General features: G+C 42.0%; 1 protein-coding gene across 2 annotated transcripts in view; it reads right to left on the bottom strand.

Annotated features, from left to right (window-relative positions):
- The window catches only part of notch2 (notch receptor 2), a 39,791-nt gene extending 21,728 nt beyond the window's left edge, over nucleotides 1–18,063 (bottom strand). For both annotated transcript variants that reach the window (XM_068591222.1, XM_068591223.1), the window contains exons 1-2: nucleotides 17,737–18,063; nucleotides 6,285–6,366 (exon numbers count right to left, since the gene is read on the bottom strand). In XM_068591222.1, the coding sequence (XP_068447323.1) occupies nucleotides 6,285–6,366; nucleotides 17,737–17,809 (155 nt within the window). In that variant the 5' untranslated portion in view covers nucleotides 17,810–18,063. The remainder of the gene's footprint in view (nucleotides 1–6,284; nucleotides 6,367–17,736) is intronic.
- Between the last annotated feature and the right edge of the window lie 444 nt (nucleotides 18,064–18,507).

Below are 18,507 nucleotides of genomic sequence, written 5' to 3' on the forward strand. Positions count from 1 at the left end.
CACTTGTCGTCTACTTTTTCTGAAAATATATGTGGCCAATCTAAAAGGAGGATGCTAAATACTGACAGAAATGTGAAACGGTTTCTTATAAACACCACCGCCGAAACCCCAGCACCCGAGATTCAGATATTATTTGTTCCATTACAGATCTGTTTCTGGTACTCGATAGGTCTGGAATGGGGGTAATGTAACATTTAGGCCCGTACATCGGCCAGCGCCACAGAGGAGAAGAGGCCTGTTCTACATTGGGTAAATAAATAAAGAAAACCACTTAAATGTAGCTGTAAAGGTTAAATTATGGGTTCTTTTTCAAGGGGATGGAAACTATGAATCCACTACTTCAGAAATCATTAGTAGCGATGTCGTTTTAGTGGTTTGTGTTTTTGGCACGCTCCACTTCTCAGCAACATTCTCATACGGGAGAGCTTAACATCGGAGGCGGGCAGAGGTGGTCTGAGAGTGATATCAAAGTTGTGGAGGAAGAAGGACGCGCGAGAGAGAGAAAAAAAAGAAGAAGGTGGATAAAGTGAAGAGGTGCAAATAAAAGCCAGAAAAGTAACGAGAGAGCGAGACATGCTGCGAGAAAAGGAAGCCAGGCAGTCAGTGTGTAGACAGAATAAAGGAGTGCAGAGCAGGGTGGAGTCCAAATGAGGGACATGTGGTAAAATCTCAGACTGTGATCAAAAAGACTCATCTGAGTGGCTGTGGTGCACAGCACAGGAACCATTTTCTCTCTCAGCCTGCCTCTCTGTGTCGTTCTGTCATTATCCCGTTTCTGCGGTTGCTTAATGTGGAATCTCCAATAATAGGTCTGACGGCCAATAAAATATTTTTCCCTCTTTAAAATGTGCGACAAAGTGTCCACTTTAGCTTACTTTTATTAACCGAAAGGCGAGCGTTTTCACTATTTGTATTGCTGCGGTCCACACCAGAGCGTTTGCTTGAAGCGTCCCACTGCCACATGATCATTTGGAAATTAAGGTTTTTTTCTCTCTCTCTCTTTCATGTTTTTTATTGATGTTTGTCTGTTGATAATTGAATAACTACAAGTTCAAGCTGCTTTACTAGTCCTTATTTGTGATGATGCGATAAAATGCACAGAGCTTTAACATTGTGGTGCATGGGTAGAGAATGCGTGACCTTGTGACAAAACTGAGATACGTTTCGACCCCTCAGTGTCATCGCCAATGTATGACAGAGAGCCACTTGTCACCTCACTGCATGTGGGTTTATGGTCTGGTCGCTACATTCCCCACTGGCTCGTAAGGCTTCCTCTTTCTGAGTGCGGGTTTGAATCTCCAAAACTCCAACCGGCCTGACGTTCATCTTGCACATTTGGATGTTTTTACGGTACCCTTTGTTCATTTTGGTAATAATCAGTAACGAAAATAGTCTTTAGTTGCAGTCGTCCGAGATAAACTGTCTATTTGTCTCCTCAACTAGTCCCTCAAACATACACTCAAGAGAACTTCTACATGTCCACCTTTCAAATACTGAACTTGGTCTGAGTGAAGGGATAGTTGGGATGCGTTTTAGGTGGGGAAGTATGAAGTACATATACATTTAGTCTGTGTTTTACCTAAAATAGATGGTGGCACAGCACCAGTTTGGATAAATAAACAGGAGTAGTGGACTGCTGTGGACAGGGGCAGCAATAAAATGTATTCCAGCCACCTGAAAAAAGCAATATCAGCTCACGGGTATGCTATGTTGAGAATATTTCCATTGCTTTACTTCGCCAGGCGGCCCTTTCTGATGGGAAACTGAAGCCATTATATCTATCTATCCGCTCTTCAACACCACACGACTCCAAAGACAAAATCAGTAATTCTACCTTGCAGATTTCTGGAGTTCCTTTGAGGGGGATAAAATATGTTTTGCTGCAGTACATTGCTTTGCACCAGTGCCAGTATTCCTGTACTGTTCCTTCAAACTGTAGTTAATACACCGACTATGGATAAGTAACTTATAAGAAAATTGAAACTCTCCCTTTAACTGAACTTTAGACCTCTCTGTGCCATTATGTGAACTTGCCCTGGGCTCAAGGTGCCCCCGAGATGCACAGACACACACAGACACAAAGAAACTCTTATCATTGTGGTGCCAGCCTAAACCAAATCTACGGCGCAGCGAGCAGGACTGTGGGAAGGAGATAAGTCTTTAGAGAGTAAGAGCGGGAAATCACTGCTGTGGGTTCCAGTCTGCTACTCTAGCTTTTGTTGACTTTAGTTCGGATCATATGCCTTACCCACTCAAAACCTGAGTGTGTGGGTGTGAGTGTGTGCGTGTGTGTGTGTGCCTGGGAGAGTGAGTGAGTGCTGCGTCTGCTGTGGAGGTGTGGAGCAGAGAGGAGGAGTGACTGGTCTAAATTTTCTGCCAACTATCTTCTTTGTCTGTATTGTTTTCCCTCTGTACACACTGAAGCTTTCTGTGAGGTATTGGGGTGATCTCACTCCCAAAATGAGTGAGATAAAGCAAGTATCGCTGTAATAAAGGCAAGAGGGTGAAGACCTAAACAATAATAGAGGATTTGGGAGAAGGATTAAGAAGCCTGGTGAGTTGTGTCCAGAGGATAAATCCCTGAAGCAAAGGGAGGGAGAGAAGCATGGATGGATGAGTGACAGTTTGATGAAGGAGGCGTAGCAAGAGGGAAATTACACTCCTCTCTCGTCTCCCTTCCCCCTCCCCTGCTCTCTCATCATTAGTAAGTAGTTGTGCTCCGAGGTATTCCTCCTCAAATTACCTGAAAAAAGACATCCTCTTTTCTTTTGGCCCCTTTCTCTTCCTCTGTCTGCCCCGCAGGTAAATTCTACCTGTCAGATCAAACAGGCAGCGGGTCTACACAACACAGTGACTCTCAGCCCTCACTCTTAACAAAAACTCAGTCTTTTTTTTTAATAAACATAAAGGGCATGACAGGGACCACAAGAGAGAAAGAGAGTGAGAAAAAAAAGGGGCCTTGAGAGGGAGGGAGAGTTAATCAGTTTGCACCATGCCCCAACGGCAGACAAAGAGATCTTGTTCTGGAGGGAAATAGGGTTTCAACAACGTAATGCGTGTAGAGCCTCACTCTTACTTGGACTGCTCAGGTATTAGGTCAATGAGTCAGACTCCATGTTGTGCTGCATTCACAATAAACCAGGTAGACGGCAGATGGACAACTAAACAGTCAGACACCAAAGGCAGGATGATCAAACGAAGCCATGGTGATGGAATAAAATATGTTAAATAAGATTATTTTGTGTCTACCATTTTACGTGCTTATTCGTAATACATGTCGGTATGAAATGCATCGTCCTCTTAATGTTCTATTGCAAAATCTAACAACTTTCTCTGGTGAGGGAGCTACTAACGATCCGTTTGGACGACAAAAAGTTAAATAACTTTAACTTTGGACGTCGAAGCCATCCACTGTTACCAGCATTCCCTACCGACCTCACCCAATTCTTTTGTTATTTTCCCGCTCTTGTCCGCCACAAACATGATTTTGTGTGATTGCAGTATTAGTGTGAGGAATCCTTAGCCAACAAACTTCGCCAATATCTCACCAGAAAATGGTTGCAGCAATGAAGCAAGTTGCTTAGAAATGCTTCGCAATCAAACTTGTGACGTAGATCTACACAGAGACACACTCATAACCACACACCTGCTTCTCACACCCAAGGCCAATGGCTTGCAGTGCCACCGGTTTGACGGCTTCCCTGCACCCAGCCCTGCTCGTCAGCTCGTCTACCTTTCCCATGCACTGTTACTCTCTTACAACAGTCTTCATGTCCAAAATGAGACACCTGGGCGTCATTACATACAATTTCCCAACATCAATGTGCCATTGTCTTGAGGGGCAGGATCTTCCCTAAAGTCTCTTTTCCCTTCCCCTTATTCTTATCTCTCTTGAATGAAAAAAGTATCAAAACATTTCAAAAAGGGTTCCAAAAGAGGAAATAAAAGTTGTGAAACGGACTCATACACACGACGAGAGTAGTTATATGTTTTCCAGAGTTTCCAGAAGCACAGAAGCTCATTCTAATGCCAATCAAAACAAGGGGCCCCTCTTGTCCACTGTGCCGCGATTTCATTGCGTAAATCAAACAACAACAACTACGAATAAAGGAACATGATTTTCGTGTTGCTACATAAATTCAGAGACGTTGATGGCATGATGACGCTCCTTCTTCCCGCTCTCAGCGTTAAAAACAGGCTAGTTAATTGAATGTCATGAAAAACTCATTCATCAGTATTCCATCGTGGAAACTCACAAACTGCTTAATCATACAGTTATTCCCAGTGTGACCCCAGGTGTGACCCATGTGACATGATTAGGCTGGACCGAGCCAAAAGGCCAAAGTAACTGTTGACTTACAACCGGCTGCATTTAATACACTGAGGAGACTAATAAACACATAATTTGATTTTTACACAATGAGTCTTTTCATCAGCAGCTCGATGCAGACAGAGCCAGACAGGCCTGTGTGAGTGTGTGTCTGTGTCTGTGTGTGTGTGTGTGTGTGTGTGTGTGTGTCTGTGTGTGTAGTTCATGTTTACTTGTGAACAAAAATGAAATGGACTGACTAGTTAATCGGTCTAACAGTAGGCCTGCGCTCTGTCAGCTGACTGAAACTGAGAGACTCATCTCTGTGTGTCTTCAGGACACAAAGGCCCCTTTGCGGTCTTCTAGCATCAATATCATCGTTTAATTCATAACAATAAAAAAAATAGGACTTTAGTTATGGAGACAGCTACACTGAGCAAGAGTGCGAATAAATGCTGCTGATATATGACTTCTTAAAAATAAAAAATAGCTGGTTCCCTAGAACAAAAAATAAACAGGAAAAGATCAAATGTCCTATTAATATTTACAACTGCAATTAAATATAAGAAACGAAAGAAAGAAACGATTTTAAAAAAATCAAACCTGAGAGGATGCGGTTAAACTGTTGTCTCCTGGTACTGCCTGCCCACCACCGCCACGTATTGAATGGAGCAATATACATTTAGAGCATTGATATTCAGTTATTTTCTATGTAAGGAAATAGTGGAGACAGTCTACCTGAGTCACTCTTCCACTGTCTGTGTTGCAATAGGAGCTGCTCCGTATTTTTTGTTGACACAGCCGGGCCGGCCGGGCGTGCTTTCAGTGCACGTGGGTGCATGTGAGCGAGTGTGTATATGTGTGAAGCTCACGACCACCGCTCTGCACTACTCTTATACAGTGGTTACAACTGATTTAAATACGTTTTTCAATGAAAATGTGAAGGATAATGTGCAAATGATCATCAGTGAAAATAATTGCGATTAGGCCGGGATACTTTTTCCTAAATCGTTCAGCCCGACACACACACAAACACATTCACACAGAAACAATGAGCCAGTTTGCACCTGCAGTGCAACGCCCATCTGACCTTCAATTAGACGGGGAATGTCAAACACTGATTATGGAATGTCGAATGCTGCTTTTCTTTTTACAGAAGTTCCAGTGTTGAAATTCCAAAAGCGCTGGGAACAGACACACAGTGCGATTCACAGCGCATTTGATGAAATATGAGCAGGTTCATGAACCAGCGTTGGTGTGTTTGGCTCGGGAGTGGCAATACAATTATCAAGATAGCAAAGTCTTAATTACAAACGAGGCCGAGCTGTCAGAAAGAGGAAGGCATAGATCAAACGGGCCACTGCTCTCCTTTACACTGCAGCACTATTCCCTTAATGATCTGATTGCACCCTCGGTAGCAGAAGAGACTTACTTGCAGGTTATTTCAAGTTTCCACAACAACACTAACATGTGTGGTACCAACATTAACTGATCAAGTGTCCGATTTTTTTCTTCTTTTTCTCTAATTTATTGGACTGAATAGACTACTTTCTCACCAACAGAAATGTCTCGTCATCGCCTCGGCATCCCCCAGGAACAACAAATCAGTAGGCAGTAAAATGTGTTGGCAACGCTTTGAGCTATCAATTCTAAAGCAACAGGAGAGTAAGTAACACGACCCCCAGAATTGTACTAAATAACATATTGAAGCTGGAAATGTGTGTATTGGTATTGTTCCCAGTACTGGTGTACTTTGTCAGACAGAGCAGTCTTTTATTCCCGCTTCCGTGCCTGAGAAAAAGCCGTGTGGTCCTGTGGTTGATCTAAAAAAAAAAAACCCTCTTTCTGTACTGGCTTTCACATCCAATACCCTCATGAGGCCTTTCTATCGCTGTGTTCACATTATTGTAACAATGTTGATGACGGCATGAGTTGAACTGAAAAGCCGGGCACGGATCCGGCTTGTCGATCTTACCTGCAGTACTCGGTGCCATTGCTGAAGGTCAGACATGTAGCATTGTTCACACAAGGCGCCTTATCGTTCATGCATTGCAGAGCTGCAAGAGACGAGAGAAGAGAGTTAGAGAGTGGACAATTAGAGGGACACTTCATCTGTAAACACAAATAAATCATATTAATGAACCATTCATAAACACAGGTTTATTTTGTTATTTCAATGTATTGAAATGCTGTACCACGTAGGGCTGTGTCCTTCTTCCCCTCATTGTTACGGAGATAAACCAGCCTGAAATCAGCCAACAGTCACAGGGAGGCCAGATGGGCAGGCAGACCGAGAGTTGCCTCAATGATGACTACAAAGCCCAACTATCTCATTGCCATTGGAACACTTATGGCCAGACACATCGGCTATTGTGTGGCCCACCAGAAACACATGGCTCAGTAGTCTTCGGGCACACCATGCCAGCATGAAGTGTAATGTTCTCAGTCCAAAATAAAAGGAGCCACTGTTTGTTAAGTGTGTGTGTGTCTTTGTCCGAATAATTAAACCCACTATAAATCTCTAACACGGACTGCAATAATGTTGCTACATTAAAAATTTTGGTTCATTCACAGCCTCACATGTCGATACATCCCCACTCTGCTAAACAGGACTCTGTGTGCAGAACTGAGGGCAGGTCAGCTGATTTCAAAGAAATGGCAACAATGTTCACAAAACAGTCATTGCATTACAGGAAGTGCATTGAACGATGGTGTTACTTCCTGCGCCTAGATTAATCACAGTGTCACTCAAGTTGAGGAAACTTTGTGAAGACACTAGCTATTATTAACCCGACTTGGTATAATGTTGTGGTGTTTTTGGTGACACAGTTTGTTTTAATGTGATGATTATTCATGGATCAGTCTCCAGGCTGGTTCAGTGAGAGAGCGAGGGCAGGATATTGCCTTGGAGTCAGGCTGACAGACATAGTCCATTAGACACGGGGATAGTGAACATAAACCACTGTGAAATTCATAATTCCAACAAGCACGCACACAGGCTCGTGCCTCTATGTGCACAACTGCACAGTCACCCACTGTAATAAAGTATGAGTTGATATCAGGCTCTTGCTGCAGTACAAGATACCACAGAAAACACCGGGCTATTTTCGGGGCTATTTCTGGACTGAGCAGACTATGCACACTTGCTACGAGTCAACACTCAAAAATCATGCACACATAATATCAAAACGTAGACAGCAGAAAATCCGATATGCGGTTTGGCTTGTGACACAGTGGAACTTTCACTTTTGGTTTTGATCACATTTTAAGTCAAAATCATATTCAAATCCATGTTAACTATGCTTTTGAATAAAATCACACAAAAAAAGGATCATCATCATTAAATATGATTGCAGTAAATCTGGGTAAAACACATCATTGGGTTTGGTATGATACCAGCCGCCTCGCAACAAACAGACAATGGCAAAATCAGCCCAAAAAATAAGTGGGAGTGATGCTGAGGGGGAGGAGGGTGACGGGCCGAGAAGGCCGATGCATCAGGCACAGGGAGAGAAATAATAGAAGCAAGACAGCAAAGACCGGAAAAAGATACTCTCTTCCTCCAACTGTTTTGACGAGCTTCCCATGCACGCTGTCGTCATGCCAGACAAAATGATCTTTCCAGATTTAATACAGCTGGCCATTGAGCAGTTTTACACACTCAGACACACACACACACACACACACACACACACACAGGTTGAAAATTCTTTGACTGAAACTTTGGAAAAGGTTTAGGCAATCCGTCTCCCTCTCCAAAGTAAAACAAGCAAAATGATTCCCACACATTCCCATTCACTGAGCAGTGTGCTGTGATCCAAACTCATACCAACAGCATTGTATCCTCTCTACCTGGCTGTTCTCACACTTCACTATCAACAAACCATGGACAAGAAAAATTCCCAGGAATGAGAGCCTTGATAAGGCCTAATCAACAAAGTCAACAGTGAAACTACAGGCAGATGGTGTGAGCTGAGAAAAAGCACATGGATGCATGACCTAACGATAACTGTAATTTGGACCATTCCTGAACAAATGTCACTTTGCTTTCCTTACTCACCACCACCACATCTTCCTGCTGGTTGTGTTTGTTTATGTGTGTGTCAAGGTGATGAGGAGAGGGGGGGGATTTAAGTGGAGAACAAAAGCGGAACAAAAGCAAGAGATTTACGATGTCTACAGTCTAGGGGGACTGGGAGGAGTGTGTGTTTCCTGCTGATGGAAGCTGTTTCTGTAAAGATGCCATTGTACACAGTGTGAAAAATGAGAATCTTCATACGCAGATGTCAAAGTGCTTTTCTCAAACATTATATTCACATTATTTGTATCGCTCTTTTTAGCTAAAAAGTCATCCTGAGGCAACGGACAAAAGAAACCTTTAAAATATAAACGTTGAACAATGAAAATGAGAACCTCTACTGTGAGTTGCAGTATGTAGATGTGGCAATGGAAAACTATTAAATGTGGGGCTGCATGGAAAATCTGAAAGGTCATCCAAGTTGTAGCAGATCCAGATTCACTTTGTATCGCCCTCTATAGAGGAAATGTTCTTTTACCGTTTGTCCACAATCAAACACTCAAAAAAACAGGGTATAAAACCAACAAGAACATCACCCACAACACAGGTCTGTTACAGTGTGCCTAGGCTGTTAAAGGGAACAAAACTTGTAGTTTCCTTCATCTGTGGCGAGATAGAGGGGGGAGGAGGGGGAAGCAAGATTAGAGGGGATGCCAGGGGCTGTGTGTAGCAATATGTATGTTTCCATTCACCTGTTTTTAGGAAATTCCTTCAAAGGCTTAACAAAAGCAGAAAGCCCCAAAGCAGAAAATAGCAGAAGGTGTCTAACCACAAAGTTAGAGGCGGGGGGGTCGTTTTATGTCAGCCCACCCCCTATCATCGCACGGCAGACAACAGCCCCATAGGCTACACAAAGATCAGAGGAGATTTCTTCAAAAAGGAAAGATGCCAGCTTTGCCTATATCACGCTACACACAACGTTACTGTACGTGTTGCAGTTAGTTGGATTGTTATCCGCCGCTATTCAGTAACATATGCGTTCAGGACATCGGCATTTATGTTTTTCTCGTTGCCAATATCTGATAATGTTACATTGTGAACAAGCAGCAACAGAGTTTAAATTGACATGAGGAGAACAAAGGTTCTGTACTAGAGTTGGATTACGAGCCGTTTAAAATACTTCTAAACAGTTTATAATACATCATTAAAACATGACATGATTTGTTGTAATCCATAAAACCACAATCCTGCATTTCCTTATTATTTGAATTGTGTGTTTTTATGGTAAAAAAATAATTGTCCAGAGTCTTGGAGACCGGCTGCTAAAATCAAACAATTAGTATCGGTGGCAAAACAAAACGTCATCAGGGATTAATAAAAGTACATTTTTCGCTCTTTTTTTATTTGTGCTGATCCGATCCGTGATAGGATCCGACCCATGAGTTTTATGATCCGTTGAACGCCCTTGTTCAACCCCCTAATTGTTGTTGTTGGATGTGTGCGTGAGTAAACATAAGTAACACAGGAAACAATCTACATGATCATCGTCAACAAACATGTCACTTCTGGCATGTTTTTGTGACAAAACATCTTCTAGTGTGCGATCCCCTGCTGATCTTCTATTATATGTGACCTGCAGTGCGATCGGTGAGTCTTGCAGTGAGAAAACCACAAGGACTTAAAGACTCCAGATTAGAAGACAGCACGTTGTGCAGCGATCTGACGACTTTGAAAGTCGTGAAATGTAAACGTGACTTTAGGTGGGAAGCAAGAATGCTACAACAAGCCTTGTAACAAAACAACAGTGGCTTGACAGTGGAGCTATTGAACTTAGCACAAGTTTTTGACAATGTCAAACTTGGCAATCAAGCAACGATTATGTGACATATTGACCTAATCCAGCCGCAGAGGTTAACACACAGACAGAGTTTATTGAAACATGAAGAAATGGTGTCCCGTCATTGTTGGCATCAACACAGTTCAAAAGAGGACTGCCTCGTCTAAATGCTCTGAGGCAACTCAGACAATGTTTCCGGTATTTGGTGTTACCCTCTCACTGCCTCTTGTGCCACACACAGGTTGACATTTGTGGTTTCTATTTAAACATCTTGTCAGCTGTGAAATTTGGAACAGACATCTGTGGTTGATGACAAAATTTGGATCCATCAACTATAACTATTATGAGTCCAGCATTACAGAGACGTTAGCAAGGCCGTAAACTCTTAGTCTTGGTTTATAATTGTTTAAACAACTCTTGTGCATAATCATTGTTTTCCTCTTCATTTAACTTTTTTGACTTGAAACATTTATTGAGCTGTCCCCATTGCAAAAGGTCTGTGGTTGTTATAAACTGCAGTGAACGACAGCAACCACAACTACTTTAGGATACATGGTGACATAAATTCTAAGTAAAAATGTGTGTAAACCATTCTCCTCTTTTTTTAACTCAGTGTTTTTCTGTGAGAATCTTTTAAAACTGAAAATGCCGAGCTGTTAGTGCGAATAAAGTTTTAAAAAAAGAAAGAAGAGAAGGCCGAAATCACAGCCTTTGAAGGCCTATAGCTCGAAAAAAAAAAAAAAAAAAAGGGAGCGAGAGAGAGACTCTGCTTGTTGTGTTCAGCTGGCATTGCGCTGGTTCCTCCCTCAGCACTCGCCACTGCTTTGTCACCGACACCATAGCGAGTCCCTGGAGGGGTCAAGCCGTGTCATGAGAAGAAAAAAGGACTGTGGTGGATAGAGGAGTGGAAAGGGGAGGAGAGGAATAGATGGGCTTTAGAGCTAATAGCTGAGGATTGAGATGGGGAAGTAATTACGAACCTACAGACAAAGACTACACACGAATGGGTGTTCCTGAGCCCTGGCACACATCCACGCAGCGGAGGGCAGGAAGTTGTTCGCGCTGAGTGAGGAAGTAACCCCATTTCCTGGAATTGCTGTACAAGCCTCTATATCCAGCAGGCCGAGCAGTCGTCGTGGCAACTCGCAATAAAATACCCGTAGCTCAGCATGGAAGGAGGGAGATGATGCTCAAACTAAACACCATTACCCCGAGGGTGAGCTTTACTGGCCCACACAAACAGCAGACGAACCAAACAGGGGTTTTTTAAGGCTTTAGTCTCCCGGGTCAGCTTCAGTTTAGAAGAAGCAGGTAGAATACTGTCAGAAACAGTTCGGTGCAAACAGATACAGCAACGGTGTGTGATTACAAAGACGGTCTCAAGTTAATCTCCTGGATCTTTATCAGGGCAAATCAAGACATTTTTAAATGCAATAGTAGCTGCATTAACCCGGATCTATTTCCGATCCTTTGTTCAATGCAACACACTGCAATCTTGGTAAACCAGCTGTCAAAAGCAGGGTAAAGAATCACTCGCCGGCGGGCCGAGGCATAGGATGTTTTTTATAGTTTAAATCGCTTTCAAGTAGTAAACGCCCTTGAGGAATAACTCTGTGTAGGTTGAGTGTGTGAAAGACTCATGGGAGAAAGTTGACTTTGGGGCTTTCTGCCAGAAAGAGGTTTAGGCAACACAACTGCTCAGTTATGTTTAGAAAAATATCATGATTTGGGTTCAAATTAACCTTTTCTGGAAGAGAGCAGACATGGGCGCGTAACGTTAGCTAGTGTGCTGTCAAGAGAGACAGAGAAAGAGAGAGAGTGCAAATGTGTGTGTGACAGTGATTATGAAGTTAGGGTTAACAGGGTTTGCCCAGGAGTTGGCCCAGGCTCTGTTTTGGTGGACCGACCTTGAAATTGGACCAGATATTTAGAACCACTGGATACAAACGAAAAAGCTGCCTGTAGTCTCAGTTGATGAAAGTGAAATTTAGTTGGAGGACCAAAATCTCCACAGGGACAGCCCCAGTGATTTCCCTCCCAACAAATGAGACGAGACGGTCGCCTTGCTGTTGTAATCACTGGGAAAAGTTTGGAGGAAGAGAGAGAGAGACAGAGAGAGACCGACAGACACAGGGAGCAGACCAGACAAGGCCAATATAGGGACTTTCCCTTACTCAGTCAAAAATAATAATATTATATATATATATATATATATATATATATATATATATAATATTATTTTTTTTTATATATATATATATATATATAATGAAATGAAAGAAAACTACTGTGTGCACACATGTTCATTGTTGAGACTTAATAAATTCAGAAGCACATAGTACAATGCCAAACTCCCTTTCTTCCTATTAAGTCAAATGTTTGTTTCAGAATGTATTTGAGATTTCAGGCTGTGACAGATTCCAGTAAAATATTTTTATTTATTTTATAAAAAACACTCATTATTAATGTCAATGATGAAAAACTATATCTCGATCGACATAATAATTATTTTCTCATTTTGAGACACATGTTAACCAATGGTTCACCAAACATAACGTCATCCCTCTCCCTTTGTGTTTCTTTCATCTAACTATTGGGAAAAATCTACAACCTTTTCATAGTTAATCAGAGTAGAAATAGTGGTAGAAAAAGTGGTTTCCTGACCAGAGCCAATGTTTGTTTCTTGACAATCTTTCCTGTCAAACTCACTGCCAACTTTAATGAATAAAAATGTAATGTTCAAAACAGAGAACTGGAATGAGAGTTATTATATGGCACGAACTACAACTGGTTCTTACATAGGACTAAACTAATACTGCGACCTATAACAAAGTATTCCCATCTCCTACCTGATGGCCCTGCTTGGTTCATTACTCCATGCGCCCTGCCCGCCTGTCTCCAGGATTACGGGGCTGTGTTGGCCAAGGAATGCAGGCCTCAGTAATTCCCTGTTAATTTGCTAACCTGTTCAACAGTGCAGACACAACGCTCTGTAATCCCCTCGACCTTCACAGTCACTAACACCACCTCTGATAGTAACAGTGCTGGCGGTTCATGCAGGGCATGCACCGAAATCCATTCACATTTTGACTGGTATTTATTTAATGCGGGAAGATCAAAGTCACTACGAGCAAACTGGTCAAGCAGGCGCTACCGCTGTGTTGGTGCCGCAAACCAAAGCGGTAACACGGGCCATTGACTGTGACTTCCACCTTGTCTGTTGTGCATTTCAACTTCAAGACCTTGATCACAGTAGGTCTTGAAGTTTAAGTCTATTCTGTGCCAGCTTTGCTGCATAGAATTGCAGACACCCACCATGCATCTGGAGCACGGTACCACAGACGTTCCTCCACTGACTCATTCGGTTTGACTCATTATTTACTACTTACTCCCACTACGACATAGAAGTAAGGGACCGAAACACATGTGGAGGCCTGGCTCTTTCACTCCACTACCAATAGAAAGGGTGGAGGAGACTGAACTGACTATAAGCTGAAAGATGAGCACAGAAGCTAGAGCAGAACTATCATATTGAGACTACGGGGAGCTAATGAGAGAGAGATGAGAGAGAAGCCAATGGGAGAGCCCAGAGAGTGTCACAGAGAAGACGTCTTAAGTCACATTAGTAAAACAGCCACAAAACAGTGGGAAGAGCTGGTGGTCAGTAAATAATGCAGTAGTGTGGGCAACTCAATAAATATCTTTGTATCCATAGCACACGGCGTAGCACAGGGCGAAGCATGGCGCAGATAAATCACATTTCACACCAGGCTCCTACTCGGGTCAGATGCAAGTAAACCATGGGCGGCACAATTGCTGGCCTTTGTAAGTTCATGTCCACAACGCAGCACATACACACACACACACAAATAGATACGCACACTCATGTCAGCTGTCTGCTGTTTGCACTGGGCAAATATATGCAACGATGCGCATGCCCACGCCATAGGGGCAGCGCTATGTCGTGTGCCACAAAGATGGCACCTACGCTTCCTCCAGATCAGATAGATAAATAGAATCTGTAACAACACAGTGGAGCACAGTATTATTAATCATTTTCCTGCATCACCTGCCTTTATAGGCCTTAAACTATGTTTGAACAGCAAATATGCATTTATTATTTTTGAGGAGGAAGACTGTAGCAATGTGTTCAGCTCAATTAGCAAAGTCAACCACTGGAACTTAATGGCAAATGCCAATGCACCCTCTGGTACCCTGCGACTGGTAGTTTAAGTATGTGTCACAAATCACCTTTTCCAGTCAGAACTAAGTAACACTGAGCAAAAAGAAAATACAGACAATTTCATCTGCTTCAGACAATAAAGGTCTAATGTCCACCGACACAGGAACAACACACTTTAGCGGCTGCTGAGCCGCCGGGGGTCATTGTTGCCCTGCTAAAACTTAGTTTATACGTGACGTAGCGAAGCCTCCTCTGCATTGTGGAGGTTGATTTATGGCTTTTTGCAGGTTACGCCGGGTTACATTTATTGTCTTTTTGATTCTTCACAGTCCATTTTGTTTGTACGCCCTCTGGTGTTTTGGAGAATAATGCAATGAACCACCTGTGCGAGTACAAACAAAGCCTTAGGAGTAAGTTCAAACCGCTTCTTTTCAACTCTGCTGTGATGCACTAAATGGATTGGCTTGAGATCTGGCAGGCCATATATATTTATTTATATTTTTTTATTTATATATTCAGCTATTTGCAGCTCTTTTAAGATCAAGTCTTATGCACCATATTGGAGCTGTGATTGGCAGGTTAAGATAATATCAACCCCTGCTTAAAATTAAAATATTTCAATTGGTAAACAATTGGTTGGCTTTATTGTGAAAAAACTAGAAGACATGTATTTTTCACAGCGGTTAGCAACAGACTGCCAACTCATGACATTATTGTATTAATATTGACGCAGGCTTTTTGGCATGGTTTGTTAGCGAATCATTTTCAACAAGAAATTGTAAAACAAAAAAAAATGGGTAAAATAAAAAGCTGCAAACTGCAGGCACTTATGGCAGTATTGGTGAACCTCAAACCACCCTCATGTCATTATGGTAAACAACACCTTATTCCATGCCATCCTGTCATAATAAACCACTTGCGCTTTGCACGAACCACAAGCTGTGATCACAGTTGCTCTTACGGCACAATGTTCCAACAATTTGGATGTTCAGCTTTATGCTTTGTTTATAGTCACGCAAGGCACCGTGGCGCGGGCCTCTACAGATGGCGCGGGCCTCGTCAGATGCCATGCAGGCTACGATATTGCAAAAAGACATTCATGTTCATGGTTGTAGTATTCTACAAGATGCCAGAGGCTGTGCAAAAAAAAAAATACTGTGAAGAAGCAAGGAGTCAATGAATGTTACTGGCAAAATGCCAGAAACTAAACAAGGAGGAATTGTAAATAACTATTAACTTGTAACTCATATTCAAGAACATGCTTTATCACCTTTATATAATCCTAAAAAAGTATAAAAAGTAGTCAAGAATGAAATATAATAAAACAAAGGTTGAAACCTGAATGTCCTTTGATTTGGCTGGACAAAAACTTCCTGTTTCTAAAGCCGATAAAAACAAATTGGCTGATGTGTTCGCAATGCGTTTAACACTAAACTATTTGTCTGAAAAGTCAAAGCGACGCAGCAGCTGGGTTTGCCTTTGCAATCAACGCAAAAGCCGAGATGACGTTGTTTTCTAGAGCAGGCACCTTGCACCGACGTCGACAAGCATAAACCAAGTGGCACAAAGGATAAATGAAGATGGAGAGGAAAAGGGGAAGAAAATCATGGTGCTCAAAGTGTGTGTGTGTGTGTGTGTGTGTGTGTGTGTGTGTGTGTGTGTGTGTGTGTGTGTGTGTGTGTGTGTGTGTGTGTGTGTGTGCATGTATGTGTGCGTGTGTGTGTGTGTGTGTGTGTGTGTGTGTGTGAGTGAGAGAGAGGCTGAACAGAAAGGGAGGGAGGAATGTCAAACACCAACAACATTCCACTGCCTCTCCTTGCACTGCCTGCAGCCCTTTCACATTGTCTTTTCTTCTTTTGTGTAACTTCTCTAGTCACCTATAGTCCATGAAAAAAGAATAGCAAGGCTGCATGTATCAACTCTGAGCTAAAAAGGCAAGAAAGAAGACAAAAACATGGGAGATGAAGTCAGTTTTACTGCCTTGGCACCCTTACTTAAAGGCTTAAAGGGCTACAGGCATATTGCACATTTCTCACAGCGAACACATAAACTTGCATGGGTAGGAAAAAAAAGCATGATTGTATATTATTGGAAATGATGAGAAACATAACGACATAGTCACGAAAAAGATCAAATTCAATTGCATTTACATAGGTATTAATTCCCAGGAAAGTAAAAAATATCTTACCTAATCTTAATCAGAAACAGCTTACACTCTTTGTATTAGAAGCACAGCTTTACAATAATATCAGGCTTAATTGCATAAGGCTTAACTCATACTATGAGTTATGGAGAAACAAACATCCACACAGTGTTGCTTTGGTATATTTAACAATATTAGTTTTTTTTGCAATGCAAAAGAGCCTTTCATTTATCTGAGTCATTCCTCATCCACAGTGAACTGAGTACTTTTGGATTAGGCTACTGGCCTCCTACCAATCGAAACTAATTATTGCTTAATTAAAGAGCAGTAGAAAACCATTAACCCTATATGTGCCATGTTAAATACATACAGACATTGCTGGTGACTTTATGACAAATAAACACCTGATTTGAGTGGTTAATATAGTTTCTAATTGCATCAACTTCTTTTTTTTAATACATCACAATTATTTCCCAATTTCCAGACACTTCCTCGCCTCGTGACTGAACCAGACTGACTCAAACATGATGCTAACAGTTGATATTTCGTGTGCTCTACTTCATCTCTGGCTCTTAATTCAGCGGGGCAGGCTAAACATAGTGAAGTGTCCATTTTGAATAATTTCTCTCGCTCAACATCTGGGCAGCGGTGCGACTCGGCTCAGACTGAGCACCATAGTAGTGAGTCATAGCATCACCCAGACCTCAACCCGTTTGAGTGAGACACAGGGCGGCGAGTGGAGCCATCAATTACACCCTCATAAACTATGTGAAAACGTTGATAATTTATCAGTAATAACAATAGAAAGGTACTAGAGAACAACGTTCCTGAATATTCGTTTTGCAGGGACACGCTCGACGTAACGCCACAGCGTTAGTAACGTCAAAGTAACGTAAAAGTAACGTCATGTTAGCTGGCGTATGTTTTAAGGACGTAAGTTAAAGTCAACGTGAAGTTATCCAACGTACCTCTCCTCAAGCAGCACAAGCGACACACTTTCAACCAAAATACGGTTAAAATACGTTCTCTACGTAACCCTGCCATCCATTGAGACTTGTAGGTACCAGCCTGGTTTTGCTTTTCCCAAAAGTCCCTTTTTTAACTTCTCAGACACAAAGTGTGGAAGCAGTGTGTGTAAGTGTTTGAAGAGATGCGACGTCCGCAGATGCAACAATATGTGATCATGACAACTTATGAATTATGAGAAACAAGAACAGCGCAGCCTTTTTTTTCTTCATCAACTTACCCAAAGAGAGGCGAATGAAGCAGAAGACGAAGACTAGTGATTTGCCCGAGGAGAAACCGGGAATCTGCTCCATATTTTCTGTAAAATCCACATAAGGTCGCCAGCCCAAAGTGGAGCCGTCTCCCGGGACGGTTAGTTCGAAAGAAGTCTCGTTGGAAACGGCGCTCGCGCAATTAAAATGAGAAGAAAAAAACTTATTGCAGCGCCAAAAATTACAACATTACAAGATTGTTTTTAAAACATGTATTTAACTACAAGACGTTACGTAAAAAAAACGTTTAAAAAATAGACAATTTAACTTGTAGTAGTCACACACGGTACCTAAAAAAACAGTCTTCCACCTCTCTGCGCTCACCAGTCACTGAAGTCACTGAGAGTGAAGAACCCAAAACACATATCCTTCCGCTGAAGTCAGAAGAGGATCTATCGACAGGTTTAAAGGGTTGTGAAAACTACACGCTTGTTTCTAAATGAGAGTGTTTTTCACCGCTGTAATAAATTTGTCTTTACTCAATATAATCATTTAAGCTATCACGGACACAACAAACACACCAGAAGTTAAAGTATGCTTTCTCTGTGTCGCCGCGCGGCGGAGGAATTTTTCTTCTTCTCATTTTTCTACTTCTCGGAGCCTGGTATGACTCAAAAATTAACCCGTTCAATGTTGTTGTTTTTTTAATTTCTTTTCTCCTTCCATGAACTGCACGTTTTTTCCCCGATATATCTTTGGACGCCCACTCTTTACTTACTTTTTTTCGTTGTGATCATAAC

This window comes from Clinocottus analis, unplaced genomic scaffold, assembly GCF_023055335.1.
Source record: "Clinocottus analis isolate CAN_PGR_092001 unplaced genomic scaffold, fCliAna1.0.p SCAF_25, whole genome shotgun sequence".
NCBI classification, from domain to species: Eukaryota; Metazoa; Chordata; class Actinopteri; order Perciformes; family Cottidae; genus Clinocottus; species Clinocottus analis.